The sequence below is a fragment of the Dipodomys merriami genome, unplaced genomic scaffold, assembly GCF_024711535.1.
Source record: "Dipodomys merriami isolate MVZ:Mamm:240054 unplaced genomic scaffold, mDipMer1.0.p SCAF_106, whole genome shotgun sequence".
In the NCBI taxonomy this organism is placed as follows: Eukaryota; Metazoa; Chordata; class Mammalia; order Rodentia; family Heteromyidae; genus Dipodomys; species Dipodomys merriami.
Genome location: NW_027202338.1, coordinates 622,948 through 638,354, shown reverse-complemented (window position 1 = coordinate 638,354; position 15,407 = coordinate 622,948). Strand labels below are relative to the sequence as shown.

At 51.2% G+C, this 15,407-nt stretch overlaps 1 protein-coding gene across 1 annotated transcript; it reads left to right on the top strand.

Annotated features, from left to right (window-relative positions):
• The first annotated feature begins 9,699 nt into the window (after positions 1–9,699).
• On the top strand, positions 9,700–11,454 carry LOC138811412 (interferon lambda-3-like). Its single transcript, XM_069999163.1, has 6 exons — positions 9,700–9,896; positions 10,062–10,188; positions 10,606–10,683; positions 10,925–11,068; positions 11,174–11,260; positions 11,356–11,454. Exons 1-6 carry the CDS (start codon positions 9,700–9,702, stop codon positions 11,452–11,454), a joined length of 732 nt encoding a protein of 243 aa, XP_069855264.1.
• The last annotated feature ends 3,953 nt before the right edge of the window (positions 11,455–15,407 follow it).

Sequence of the window (15,407 nt, the reverse complement as noted above, 5' to 3'; positions counted from 1 at the left end):
CTCAGATCTCAGCCTCCTGAGTAGCTAGGATTATAGGCATTAGCCACTGGCTCCCAGCTTAAAAAGTCTTTTAAATTAAAGGTATTGAAGCAATTTGCTCTGTGGTGTCCAAAAATGGATCTTTGACCTAAACTCCACACCAAATATGAAAATTAACTCAATTACAGGAAATAAAGTACAATAGAGCAAAACAAGCTGTTAGCGAAATGAGGCCCTTCCCACGTCTTCCCTTCTCCACAGCTTAGCTGCTCCCTTCCTAGGCAACAGTAGGCCCAGGGAGTAAAGGCAGTAAATAATGAACTTCCAGCCCCCTTTACCTTGGGATGGCACTTCTCTGGGGCAGCTACCACCATATAAGCCAACAAGAGCCCCTTAGAGTGACCTTCAGGTGTGGGCAGCTGCAGGACCCCTTATCTACCATTTGGACAGCAGCCCTAAATCCTAGTCCGACATGATGAAGTCCCTGGCCCACACGTCCACACCAGGGTCTCCGCCTCCTAGCCCTTTCTAACCTCTCCTCAACTCCCTAGGTTATATAGGTCACACCAGACAATAGCTGGTGCTTCTTCTCACTTCTCCCTTGGGAGAAGGAGTCTTGCCAGCCCCCTTTCCCAGCAACAAACCTTTATTTGTTCTCTGTACCTGGATATCTGTGTGGTTCTCTGGCAAAGTCTATTAATTTTAATTTTGCTAAGACAAGCACAGGTACAATACCTCGACCCTAAGTTTAAGCACCAGGACTAGTACAAAAATTAAAAAGTAAAATAAAAACTGAGCACTAGATAGGCATTACTCAAAGTCTAACTGAGCAAGCACAGGAGGAAAGGAAAACAGAATGACAGGGACAACAATGCATCTCTCTATACTTTCTCTTAATATTAATGGGCTTAATTCACCAATCAAAAGAAAAAGAACTGCAGACTGGATCAGAAAACAAGACCCATCCATCTGTTGCCTTCAGGAGACCCACTCTCAGCCAAACATACAAAGAAATTCAGAGTAAAGGATTGGAAAAGGATCTACCAATCAAATGCCCCCCAGTAAGAAAGCAGGTGTAGCTATCCTGATATCTGACAAAATAAACTTTTCATTAAAATCAGTACAGAAAGACAAGGACGGACACTACATATTAATACAGGGAACAATCCAAGAGGAGGATATTACCATCATCAACTTATATGCCCCAAATATTGGTGCACCCAGATATGTTAAACAAATGCTCTCAAACTTACAGAATAAAATAGATCCCAATACGATAATACTAGGAGACTTTCACACACCACCTTCACCAAAGGACAGGTCTACCAACCAGAGGATTGGCAAAGAAGCTACTGAATTAAGCGAGGCCATACTTCAAGCAGAATTAACTGACATCTACCAAGTATTTCACCCTAAAACAACACAGTACACATTCTTCTCAGCAGCTCATGGAACTTTCTCCAAAATAGACCATATCATAGTTCATGCAAGGAACTTAAGCAAATACAAAGGGATCGACATAATCCCCTGTATCTTATCTGACCACAGTGGAATCAAGCTAGTTCTCAATAACAAAGCATACCACAGAAATTTCTCTAATACATGGAAATTGAACAGCACACTCCTTAGCAATGCTGGGTAATGGAGGAGATCAGAGAAGAAATAAAACATTTCCTACAACTCAATGAAAATGAAAACACCTTACAAAGAAACTTGTGGGACACAGCAAAAGCAGTCCTGAGGGGCAAATTTATTGCCTTCAGTGCCCACATCAAGAGAATGGAGACAGACCAAGTAAATAATCTCATGTTGCAATTAAAACAGCTAGAAAAACAAGAAAAAATGGAACCTAAAGTTACTAGATGAAGCCAGATAACCAAATTAAGAGCAGAGATTAACCAATTAGAAAATCAGAAAATTATAGCCAAAATTAACCAAACAAAAAGCTGATTCTTTGAAAAAATAAACAAAATTGAGGGCCCGTTGGCAAGATTAATTAAAAAAAGAAGAGAGGAGACCCATATTAACAGGATTAGGGATGCCACAGGAAAAATCACAACACGTACACAAGATATCCAAACAATTCTAACGGACTACTTTCAAAAGTTATACTCTCTAAAGGAAGAAAACCTGGCAGAAATGGATGCATTTTTAGAGAAATACAAGTTGCCCAAACTGAGCAAAGAAGAAGTAAACCAATTAAATAAGCCAATATCCTAAAACAAGATACAGGAAGCTATCAAAAGTCTTCCAACAAAAAAAAAGCCAGGGACCAGATGGATTCACAGCAGAATTCTGTAAGACCTTTAAAGAAGAACTAATACCCATACTCCTCAAGCTCTTCAGAGAAACAGAGAAGGAGGGAGCTATCCCAAATTCATTCTATGAAGCCAATATTATACTCATCCCCAAACCAGGCAAAGAGGAGAATTACAGGCCAATTTCCTTGATGAACACAGATGCAAAGATCCTTAACAAGATTCTAGCTAACAGAATCCAGAAACACATAAAAAAAATCATACACTATGACCAGGTAGGCTTCATCCCAGAGATGCAGGGATGGTTTAACATACGTAAGTCAATAAATGTAATCCAACAGATCAACAGAGCCAAGGTCAAGAATCACATGATTATCGCCACAGATGCAGAAAAGGCCTTTGATAAAATTCAATATTCATTCATGCTAAAAGCTCTGGAGAAAATAGGAATAGAAGGAACATTTCTAAATACAATAAAAGCCATTTATGACAGACCAATAGCCAATATTATACTTAATGGGGAAAAGCTACAACCAATTCTCCTAAAATCAGGAACAAGACAAGGATGCCCACTGTCTCCACTCCTCTTCAATATAGTCCTGGAACCCTTAGCCAGGGCAATAAGGCAAGAAAAAGACATTAAAGGGATCTGCATAGGGAAAGAAGAAGTTAAACTATCCCTTTTTGCAGACGACATGATACTATACCTTCACGATCCCAAAAACTCCATCCCCAAACTCTTAGAAATCATAAATCACTTCGGCAAAGTAGCAGGATACAAAATCAACCCACAAAAATCAGTTGCCTTCCTGTACACTGACAATGTACAAGAAGAGAGGGAAATAAAGGGAGCAACCCCATTCACAATAACCTCCCAAAAAATAAAATATTTAGGAATTAATCTAACCAAAGATGTAAAAGACCTATTTAATGAAAACTATAAAAAGTTAAAGAAAGAAATTGCAGAAGACACTAGGAAATGGAAGGACCTCCCATGCTCCTGGATAGGCAGACAATATAGTAAAGATAGTAATACTTCCAAAATTAATATACAAATTCAATGCAATTCCTATTAAAATCCCAATGACAGACATCACTGAAATACAGAAAACAGTCCAAAAATTCATATGGAACAACAAAAGACCTAGAATAGCCAAAACAATTCGAGGGAATAAAGACAACATGGGAGGGCTATCCATGCCGAACTTCAAACTCTACTACAGAGCTATAATAACAAAGACAGCATGGTACTAGCACAAAAACAGACCCGAAGAACAATGGAACAGAATAGAAGATCCAGAAATAAATCCACAGGCCTACAGCCAGCTGATATTCAACAAAGGAGCCAAAGACATACAATGGAAGAAACACAGCCTCTTCAACCACTGGTGCTGGGAAAACTGGGCGGCCACATGCAGAAAACTAAAAGTGGACCCCAGCCTATCACCATGCACCAACATCAACTCAAAATGGATTAAAGACCTTAACATTAAACCTGAATCTCTGAAACTACTGCAGGACAGAGTAGGAGAGACACTTGAACTAATAGGCACAGGAAGGAACTTCCTGAACAGAGTCCGAGGGTCACAACAACTTGGAGAGAGACTCAACAAATGGGACTACCTTAAAATAAAAAGCTTCTGCACAGATAAAGCTATCGCAACCAAGCTAGAAAGACAACCAACTAATTGGGAAAAAATATTTACCAGCAATATATCAGACAAGGGATTAACATCCTGTATATACAGGGAACTCAAGAAACTAATCCCTCCCAAACCTAACAAACCAATTACTAAATGGGCAAGGGAACTAAAGAGGGACTTCTCAGATGAAGAAATAAAAATGGCAGGCGGGCACTAGTGGCTCACGCCTGTAATCCTAGCTACTCAGGAGGCTGAGATCTGAGGATCGTGGTTCAAAGCCAGCTGGGGCAGGAGAGACCTTGAGACTCCTATCTCCAATAAACCACCAGAAAACCGGAAGTAGCGCTGTAGCTCAAGTGGTAGAGCGCTCCCCTTGAGCTGAAAAGCTGAGGGACAGCGCCCAGGCCCAGAGTTCAAGCCCAACAACCGACAAAAAAAAAAAAAAAAAAATTAAAAATGGCAAAGAAACACATGAGGAAATGTTCATCATCCCTGGCGATAAAGGAAATGCAAATAAGATACCACCTTACCCCAGTCAGAATGTCCCACATCCACAAATCAGCCAATGACAAATGCTGGAGGGGATGTGGAAAAAGAGGAACCCTATTACACTGCTGGTGGGAATGTACACTTATACAACCACTTTGGAAAGCGGTCTGGAGGGTCCTTAGAAAGCTAAAGATTGACCTCCCTTATGACCCAGTCATACCACTTCTAGGCATCTACCCTGAACAACAGGAACCAATATACAAGGACACCTGCACCTCCATGTTTATTGCAGCACTCTTCACAATAGCTAGGATATGGAAACAACTCAGATGCCCCACCACAGATGAATGGATCCAAAAATTGTGGTATCTATACACAATGGAATATTATGCAGCCATTAGAAATGACAAAATAGCCGGGCGCTGGTGGCTCATGCCTGTAATCCTAGCTACTCAGGAGCCTGAGATCTGAGGATCGAGGTTCAAAGCCAGCCCAGGCAGGAAAGACTGTGAGACTCCTATCTCCAATAAACCACCAGAAAACCGGAAGTGGCGCTGTAGCTCAAATGGTAGAGCGCTCGCCTTGAGCTGAAGAACTGAGGGACAGCGCCCAGGCCCAGAGTTCAAGCCCCAGGACCGACAAAAAAAAGAAAGAAAGAAAGAAATGACAAAATAATGGCATTTACAAGGAAATGGATGGAGCTAGAAGGAATCATGTTGAGCGAGGTAAGCCAAGAGCAAAGAGACAAACGGTACATGGTCTCCCTGATAAGTGGATGCTAAATCCAAAATGTTAGGTGATACGACAAAACTAACAGGACTCAAGAAACAAAGAACTCCCACTCATCTGGTCGAACCACTACCAAATATCCCCATGCTGCTGATCACATGTATGGTGTATATGTGTACACCGTTATATGTTATAGACTGTGATAGACAATTTACTCCCGGAAAGTTAGAATGAACTTGTGACTTTAAATGAGAATCATTATTCCACAATACTGTGAAATTTGGGAAATTATGTAATCACTTCATCACAATTAAAAAAAAAAAGAACCTCGGGGAAGGTAGGGAAGGAAGGGATGGTAGGGGGCAAACAATGGAGGGGGTATCAATGCTCAATAGGAAGTGTACTCATTACCTCTCATGTAACTGTAACCCACTGTATAATATCTTTACAATAAAAAATTTTTAAAAAACTAAGCCGGGCCCTGGTGGCTCACGCCTGTAATCCTAGCTACTCAGGAGGCTGAGATCTGAGGATCGCGGTTCAAAGCCAGCCCGGGCAGGAAAGACCGTGAGACTCCTATCTCCAATAAACCACCAGAAAACCGGAAGTGGCGCTGTAGCTCAAGTGGTAGAGCGCTCGCCTTGAGCTGAAGAGCTCAGGGACAGCGCCCAGGCCCAGAGTTCAAGCCCCACGACCGACAAAAAAAAAAAAAAAAAAAAAAAAATTTAAAAAACTGAGCACTATAATACTGAAACACTACCCAGGACGCTGAGATCTGAGGGTCAGGGTTCAACAACAGCCAAGGGAGGATAATTGTCTCCAATTAATTAGCAAAACACTAGACATAGGTCTCCCTAAAGTGGTAGTGCATCAGACTTGGGCAAGAAAGCTGGTGGAGACTGTGAACCTTTCAAAGAGGTTTGTTGCCAGTCGATTCCTAGAGTGCAGAAGAGACAATGGACACAGACAGGGGACAAGCGGGTGTCCGGTCAGTTTACTTAGATGACACACTGGAGTAAGAGCTTGGCTGGGACTGGACGATGAATGAGTAAAGTTCACCAGGTTGCATAACATCCCACTGAGTCAAGAGCCAGCGATGACGTTCCGAAAAGGATTCCGCGGTCGGGGAAGCCCAGCTTCGAACCATCTCTCCTCCAGGCACATAAAAATCACCATGGACGGTGTGGAAATCACTGGCAAAGGTGGGCAGCTCTCTGCACACCACCCAAGGGACAAAGGATCGCAGGTGCCCCGGCCTCAGACCACCAGGACTCACTGCAGGTGAAGAGTGCGGGAGGGAGGCCGGCGTGGGGGATCCACAGTGTGTCCCCTGCGTGTGGCCAGGACAGCGGCCGGGTGTCAGCCTCCTGCAGTGCGGGGGGAATGGGGATCGGGCTGGTGGGGGGGGGGGGTCCTGGCTTTGGCCTGGCTGATGCGGTGGGCTCCCGCAGGAGCAGAGATGCCCAGGAGGTCCGGAGCGACCTTGGCCTTGGTGCTGTGCGCGCTGGCGGCGGCAGGGCTGGCGGTGGAGCCTGGGCGCTGCGTCCTCTCCCAATATCGCTCTCTGGCGCCCAGGGTGCTGGCGGCCGTCAGGGCGCTGAGGGATGGCTACGTGAGTGACACCGAACCTGAGCCCCGCGTGCCCTCCCCAGCTTTCCATGTCCCCGCGTCCACACTCGTGTCCGGGACGTTCCCCGAGGGCCGCTTCCCGGCCTCTCGTCGGGGCGCCGGGCTGGGCATCCCGAGCCCGGGCTGTGGTCCGTGGCGCTCAGCCCGGGAGAGAGCCGGGCCTGGGATTTAGGATCGCCAGTCGTCCTGGCGGGTTGCAGGATCCCAGGCTTCCCGCGATCGCGGCCTGGCAGGGGCGGGGCGAGGAGACGCCAGCCTCACCAGGCGCTGGTCCTGGTGGCCCCGGGCGGAGCCAGCTCGAGGCAGATCCCAGGGGCCCGCGATCCGGGTGCGGGGAGAACCCCAGCTCCACGGAGCACGGGTGCCGCCTGCCTCGGTGGGACCCCGTCCCGGGCAGGACCCAGGAGACGCGCGATTCCCGCGTCCTGTGCGTCCCCGCGTCCCAGGCGCAGGTCCCGTCATCCTCCCCGGACCCTTCTCCGCGCAGATCCCGGGCTTCCCGCGATCGGGATCCGGGGTTCGGAGTGGGGAGCCCGGGCTCACCCAGCACTGGTCCCGCAGGAGAAAGAGCTGCTGAGCCAGCTGCCCCGCAACTGCTCGTTCGGCGTCCGCAGGGATCGGCCGCCGGCCTCGGTGAGGCGGGGACGGGCGGGGACGGGAGGGGACGGGCGGGGACGGGCGGCGCGGGCGCGGCGCGGTCTCACTGCCGGCTCCCCGCAGTCCTGTGCCCGGCTCCGACACGTGGCCCGCGCCATCGCCGACGCCCAGGCGGTGCTGAACAGCCCGGGACCGCTCGCGCTCCTCCCCGGCACCGGCCCCACGCTGCAGCTGCTGGCGGCCGCGCGGCGGGACCTGGAGGCCTGCGTGAGTGCCCCGCGCCCTCGGCCACGCTTTGCAGCCACCCGCCGGGCGGAACCCCGGGCCACCGCCGCGCCCCGTGCACCCCGCGTCCGCCAGAGCCGGGAGGGCTGTGGGGCCGAGGAGGGCGTCGGGCGTCGGGGAGGGGGCGCCCGGCTCGCGTCCTCACTGCCCCGCGTCCGCCCGCAGCTGCGGCTGATCCCGCCCAGATTTCCCAGGACGTCGCGGCGGCCGCCGAAGAAGCGCCACGCAGCGCGCAGAGCGGTGAGGGCGCGGGCGGGGGCGGCGTGCGGGGCCCCGGGGCCGGTGGCGGGACCGACCCGCGGGCGGCGCGGATCCCGGCGGCGCGGGGGGCGGAGCGGGAGGAAAGCCTGACCGGGCGCCGCCCGCCTCCGCTCGGCCCGCAGGCCTCGCCGCGCTGTCACGAAGCCGAGGTCATCTTCGGTCTCCTGAGGACGCTCACGCGGGACCTCAGGCAGGTGGCCGTCGCGGGGCCCTGCGTGTGAGACGCCCGCGCGGATCCGCGGGGCTCCGAAACTCGCCGCACCATTGGCTGCTGCCTGCAGGACCAGGTGCTTGTCAACCAATGAACGCTGAGGCTCCCGGGGTCTACTGCTGCCATTGGCTGCTGTCTGAGTTTCTTCCAAGAAGAGATCTCAGACCTTCGCGAATCAGATTTGTGACCCTGGGCTGAGGGCTGTGTAGTCCTCCAAGAATCTTCTAGTAGGAGAGAGATGAGCTCCGGTATCTGGGGCCACAGCTCGCTTCTGAGATTCCTGGCAATCTCATCCTGCCATTGCAGATCCCAACCCCTGTGACTTGAGTGGATTCTGTGAATCTGTGTTTCTGGGATCCTCTTCCTCACTAGAGGCCCCCTCCCCACCCCCGTTCTCTAAGGAGCTGCTAGTGACACCCCAATGTCCTCAAGTTACTGTCACTGAGCATTCTGTGACCTGGGTGTAATTTGTACTTCTGAAATTCCCTTGTTTGCTCTTCTTTCTCTTGGTGCTGAAATTTAAGTTATTACATTAAAATTGTAACGAGGAATAATGCTTCATTTGTGTTGTTTAGTTTTCACTGCCACTATGAGGTACATTCTATCACCAACCCTCGTCCAGAAACAAAAACATGAACCAGAAATCACTGGCACGAGTCTCAAATGTGACTCTAACATGGAAATAGAGTGTCACTCTGGGAACTCCACACTGGACAGCTTCAAGTTCCTCATCTGTAAGGTTTTCTATGTATTTACAAAGGAGGAGTAAATATAGAGGAAGGAAGGGGGTTAGAATGCATCTGAGTTGGATCAATGCATGCCCTTGGGGGCTGTGTGTGTGTGTGTGTATGTGTGTGTGTGTGTGTGTGTGTGTGTCTGTGCTGACACTAAGGCTTGAACTGAGGGCCTGGTCTGTCTCCCTTAACCTTTTTGGATCAAAGTTGGCACTGTACTATGTGACCCACTCTACATCTGGCATTTTGCTGGTTAATTGGAGACAGGAATCTGTGAGATTTGTCTGCCTGGGCTATGTTCACACCAAGATCCTGAGATCTCAGCCTCCTGAGTAGCTAGGATTACAGACATGAGCCCTCCCAGGAGGGATTCTTTTATCTTGTTGGCAGTCTTGGTTTACTGAGCTGTCTCTTCGTACAGTGTCAGCTCCAGGATGGTGGCTGACCACATCCTTCTTGGATGTCATTAGTCAGAAAATGATGTGTGTCCTCTCCCCTTCATTCACAGGGTCCCTGGGCACCTTCCAGCTTCTCAGCAGCACTGCCCTGGGGCCCGAAGTTCTCCAGACTCGTGGATTCCTGAACAAGGCCAGAGCCTTGCCCGGCCCCCGTTCTCTCTCTGATTTAGATGCACTGTGACAGGCAGTGGGACCTCTCCCTTTGGCCTGAGGCTCCTCCTGGCCTGGAAGTCACTATTTCACGTGCCAGGGGACTTGTTTCCTTTCCCTTTCACTTCAGCCACTCACCTGGCTGTGGCCCCGCCCTGCTCTGGGCTTTCCCAGCCCTGGCTCTCCCAGAGGCCAGTGTCAGCCAGGTTGTGGTTGTGTTTTCGATTTTCCTACATCAGCTGGGACTGCCCATCCAGCTGGGTTAAAAGCAGCACCATGGAGTCCGGGCAGTCATCGTGGAGTCCCACACAGCCCTGGAACCCACGAGCCACAGCTGTCCTGACCCAGCAGGCTGCAGTCCAGCAGGATACACTAAGCCAGAGTCGCCCTGCCAGCCGCCAGCGCGGAGAACCAGGCTCCAGTGCACCAGAGGCTCCACTGCAGACAGATGCCAGAGGCACTGATGGTGCTGGGTGAGTTCCAGGTGCTCCTGAGGCGCCTGCATTCCTCCCCCCTCCCCCCCCCCCCCCCCGCTCTGCCCTGGGCCCTCCTTGCTCACCTGCTGTCCTTCTGTGCACAGACATGGCTGGGCGCCACAGGCTCCTCCTGATGTGGATGATGGCCTGGGCTTTGGGCAGTGCACAGGCAGCTCCTGTCACCAGGGCCCTCGGGACCCAGCCAAGTGCCAGGGACTGCCACCTGGGCCACTTGAGGTCCCTCTCCCCGCAAGCGCTGCAGGCCTTCAAGAGAGCCAAGGATGCCTTGGTGAGTCCCAGGGGCTTCCAGCTGCCCCTCCTGCTGTGTGTGGCCATCACCACTGAGCTGCAGGGGCCATCCTCCCCTCCCACTGTGGGCTAACCTGCACCCTGTCTGCAGGGGGCTATCTCCTGCTCTCAGTGCTCTGTGCTAGTTCCTCCCCCACCCCAAGCAGAGTGACTCTGCCATCTTCCTGGGTGTGAATGCTTCTTCTGTGAGCATCCTCCAATGCCTTCACTGATGGCTAGCCTTCATCCTCTCCTGTGGGCTAACCTCTTCCCCTCCTGCCCTGGCTAATGTTGCCTCCTCCTGTGTGGGGGAGGAAACCCCTACTAGTTGGGCTGAAATTGCACCCCTCCTGTATGGTCCCGACTGGGCTAACCTGGGCCCTCCTGTGTGGGCTAACCTGTGTCCTGCCCCCTCCAGGAACAGTACCCCTTGCTGACGGAGGCAAAGTGCAGCTCCCACCTCTTCCCCAAGGCCTGGGACCTGAGGAAGCTGCAGGTGAGTTGGAATCAGGCCTGGCCTCCCCTCAGCAACTGCTTCTGCTGCCTCCTTTCTGAGTCCTCACCTCTCTGCCTCCCTCCTCCCTTCTGCCCATGACTCCCAGGATCTGGTCTATGGAAAGCATTGTCTGTGTTGCTGCCAGTGTCCCCTCCCTGCCACCTTCCCTGTCCCTCCAGATGCCCTCTCCCAGCCCTCAGACTCCGTCTCCTGAGCCTCCCCCTCCTGTGTTCCTGCTCAGGTGTGGGAGCGCCCTGCGGCCCTGCATGCTGAGCTGGACCTGACGCTGAGGGTGCTGGGCTCTGTGGCTGACCCCGCCCTGGGGGACATCCTGGACCGGCCGCTCAGCACCCTGCGCCACATCCACTCCCAGCTCCAAGCCTGTGTGAGTCCTGGGCCCAGGTTCTACCCACGTGGGGGAGGGGCTCTGATTCCTGGTGGCCCCCTGGGACCCAGGCCTGGCCTCACCTCCACCCTGCTCTGTCCCCAGGCCCAGACTCAGCCCTCAGCCAGCCCCAGGCTCCACAGCCGCCGCCTGTCCCACTGGCTGCACAGACTCCAGGCTGCCCTGAAGCAGGTGAGGGCCGCGTGGAGGGAAGGGACGGGGTGGGGTGTGCTGTGCCTGGATCCCAAGTTGGGACAGCCCTGAGTCCTCCCTCTGTCCACCCCCAGGAGTCTCCAGGCTGCCTGCTGGCATCTGTCACCTTCAACCTGTTCCGTCTCCTCACCCTGGACCTGAGCTGTGTTGCCAAGGGACCCCAGTGCGCATGACCGTGCTCCTGTGCCGCCTGTCCCGGAGCCTGGACCTCATTCATGTGTCCACCTCTTGTTCTAATTGATGGCCCTCCCCCATTGCTATTTATGTATTTATTACCTGTGTAAATTCTCCAACTCAGAGCCAGTAAGATGTTTATTTTTGTACTCTTTGTAATATTGTGCTAATAAATCATGCAGAATGCATCATTGTGTGGTGTTCTGTGTGTGCTGGTGGATACTTAACTTACTGCCATGTGCTGTCCCACTTGTGTGCTGCTGTTTGCTCTGAGGCTGGAGGTAGAGGCTGGGCCTCCATATCTGGCTGCTTCTGCTTCCCATGCAAGGAGCCACATGTGGTGCACTCTGAGCCTGGGCGCTGTCCCTCAGCTCTTCAGCTCAAGGCTAGTGCTCTACCACTTGAGCCACAGCACCACTTCCAGTTTCTGGTGGTTTATTGGAGATAAGAGTCTCACGGACTTTCCTACCCAGGCTGGCTTTGAACCGTGATTCTCAGATCTCAGCCTCCTGAGTACCCAGGATTACAGGATTACAGGCTTGAGCCACCAGTGCCTGGCTTCTTTCTTTAGTCAGTCATAGAGACTGAAATTAGGGCTTGTGCTCTGGCCCTGAGCTCCCTTTGCTCAATGTTAGAGCTCTACCACTTGAGCCACAGCTCTACTTTCAGCTATTTCATGTGGTTTTCTGGTGTTAATTCTTATGGATTTTCTTACTGAGCTGGCTTCGAACTATGATCTTTAGATCTCAGCCTTCTGAGTAGCTAGGATAACAAACATGAGCCAAGAGTGCCTGTTGAAAAACATTTGCTGGAAGCAGAGCTTGAACTCTGATTTACACTCATCTTTGTCAGTCAAGGCTGATGCTCTAACACCTACCTGAGCCACATCTCTTCTGGCTTTTTGCTGGTTAACTGGAGAAAAGAGTCACATAGATTTTTCTCCTCTGGCTGGCTTCAAATCTTTTTTTTTTTTTTTTTTTTTTGGCCCGGTCGTGGGACCTGAACTCTGGGCCTGGGTGGTGTCCCTCAGCTCTTCAGCTCAAGGCTAGCGCTCTACCACTTGAGCCACAGCACCACTTCCGGCTTTTTTCTTATGTGGTGCTGAGGAATCGAACCCAGGGCCTCAGGCATGCAAGGCAAGCGCTCTACCACTGAGCCACCTTCCCAGCCCTGGCTTCAAATCTTGATCGTTCAGATTCTCTCCTTCCTCCTCCTCCTCCTCCTCCTCCTCCTCCTCCTCCTCTTCCTCCTCCTCCACCTCCTCCTCCTCCTCCTCCTCTTCCTCCTCCTCCTCCTCCTCCTTTGTGCCAGTCCTGGCTTGAACTCAGGGTCTATGTACTATCCCTGGCTTCTTTCAATCAAGGCCAGCACTCTACTACTTGAGCCATAGCCCCACTTCTGGCTTCTTTTGCAGATTAAAGTCTCATGGGTTTTCTGCCCAGGCTGGCTTTGAATCATGGTCCCCAGCTCTTAGCCTACTGAGTAGCTAGGATTACAGATGTGAGCCACTGGCACCCAGTCTCTGCACTGCATCTGTCCCCTACCTCTAAGTACCCCACTCTGATGCACCCCCAAATCAATATGAACTCAGATTGTATACCCAACTTCTATCAAGCAGTGTGCAGCCTGTGTTGTTGGCAGGGGACGGTCAGTCGGGACTGGATGGGGCTGGGAGGAGAAGGGCTGAGATGTGGCCGGTGTCCATTTCTCTGGGGCAAACCCAACACTTCTATCAATTGCAAGCTTCTGGTGTGAAATGGCTGAGAGGAAAGTGGATGAAGAATTACAGAGAATGGCCAGGTGCTAGTGGTTCACACCTATAATCCTACTTACTCGGGAGGCTAAAATCTGAAGTTCTAAGCCAGCCCAGGCAGGAAAGTCTGTGACACTTATCTCCAATGAACCAGAAAATCAGAAGTGGAGCACTGGGTTAAAGTGGTAGAGCGCTAGCCTTGAGCAAAAGAGCTCAGGGACAGTGCTTAGGCCCTGAGTTCAAGCCACATGACTGGCTAAAAGGTGGGGGGGCTAGGAAGGTGGCTCAGTGGTAGAGCACTTGCCTTGCATGCATGAGGCCCTGGGTTCGATTCCTCAGCACCACATAAGCAAAAAAAAAAAAAAAAAAAAAAAAAAAAGATGGCTGGGAATGTGGCTTTTTGGTAGAGTGCTTGCCTCACATGCATTAATCCCTGGGTTCGATTCCTCAGCAACACATAAACAAAAAAGGCCAGAGGTGGTACTGTGCCTCTAGTGGAAGAGCGCTAGCCTTGACACAGAGCAGCTCAGAACCCAGGCCCTGAGTTCAAACCCCAGGACAGGCAAAAGAAAAAAAATTACAGAGAAGCCCTGAGCTGATCTAATTTTGCTGTAAATGCACGGTGGATACAATGTTTAAGGTTCCCAGCAATGCTGTAACAATGTAGCTCAGAGCAGGGGCTTAAGTTCAGGCTTCTTACCCTTTTTTTTCTTCCTGTCCATGGTGGGGCTTGAACTCTGGGCCTGCATGCTGTCCCTCAGCTCTTTTTTTTTTTTTTTTTTGCCAGTCATGGGGCCTGAGCTCTGAGCCTGAGTGCTGTCCTCAGCTCTGCAGTTCAAGGCTAGCACTCTACCACTTGAGCCACAGTGCCACTTCTGGCTTTTTCTGCTTATGTGGTGCTGAGGAATTGAACCCAGGACCTCATGCATGCAAGGCAAGCGCTCTACCACTGAGCCTCCTTCCCAGCCCTTCCTCAGCTCTTCAGCTCAAAGTGAGCGCTCTACCACTCCAGCCACAGCACCACTTCTGGTTTTCTGGTGGTTCATTGGAGATAAAAGTCTTACAGAAAGCTGGATGCTAGTGGCTCACACCTGTAATCCTAGCTACTCAGGAGGCTGAGATCTGAGGATCACAGTTCAAAGCCAGCTCGGGCAGGAAAGTCCATGAGACTCTTATCTCTAATTAACTACCAGAAAACTGGAAGTGGTGATGTGGCTCAAGTGGTAAAACACTCTCCTTGAGCTGAAGAGCTGAGGGACAGCACTCAGGTCCAGAGTTCAAGCCCCACAACCTACCCCCCCCCAAAAAAAAAAAAGAGTGTCACAGACTTTCCTGCTGGGCTGGCTTTGATTTGTGATCCTCAGATCTCAGCCTCCTGAGAGGAGGACTCATACCATTAAGCTTAGGATTCTTACCATTAAACTCAAGATTCTTACTCTGTTCTTCCATGGGGCAGAAGGGGCTCAGCAAGAACTAGGCAGGGGGGCTGGGAAGGTGGCTCAGTGGTAGAGCGCTTGCCTTGAGCTGAAGAGCTGAGGGACAGCGCCCAGGTCCAGAGTTCAGGGCCCATGACTGACCCCCCCCAAAAAAAACTTAGGCAGGGTCAGAGGCCTTTTAACACCTGGATTGAAGCTTCCCTCCTTCACTAACCACTGGGCTTGGGGACAAGACAGTAACTGAAACCAGGCCAGGGAACTGAGGTTTTGGGGGACCAGGGGACCTGATGCTATTCGTGCTATCAGATCCCAACATCCCGTTTACAAGTTTTTATTGAGTTCAGTACAGGAGGAGGAGTGACGGCAGATAAGTGCAGAGGGTAGGGTATCAATCTTTCATGGCTACAACCATTCATATGGGGTCTAATTCATATATATAGAAATAAACATGGCAAGAACATAGCAAACATCCATCTTATCTCCAAGGCCTTAAGCTTTTCGTGTCCAAGCAGCTCTAATTTAAACACACTTAGGGTAGCAAGCTTTACCTCTGTCAGCCTCAACCATTGGCCCTTACTTGGATGTGGACCTCGGCATTCTGAGGGCGCTTCCAGCTGGTACTCCACACTCTTTAACCCTTTCAGGTCTCACAGTTTGGTATCAGAGGCCTTCATGCTCCTCCTTGTTTGTTTGTTTGTTTTGGGGAGGGGGGAGTGGTTGTTGTGTTTTTTGTGGGTCCTGGGGCTTGAACTCAGGGCCTGAG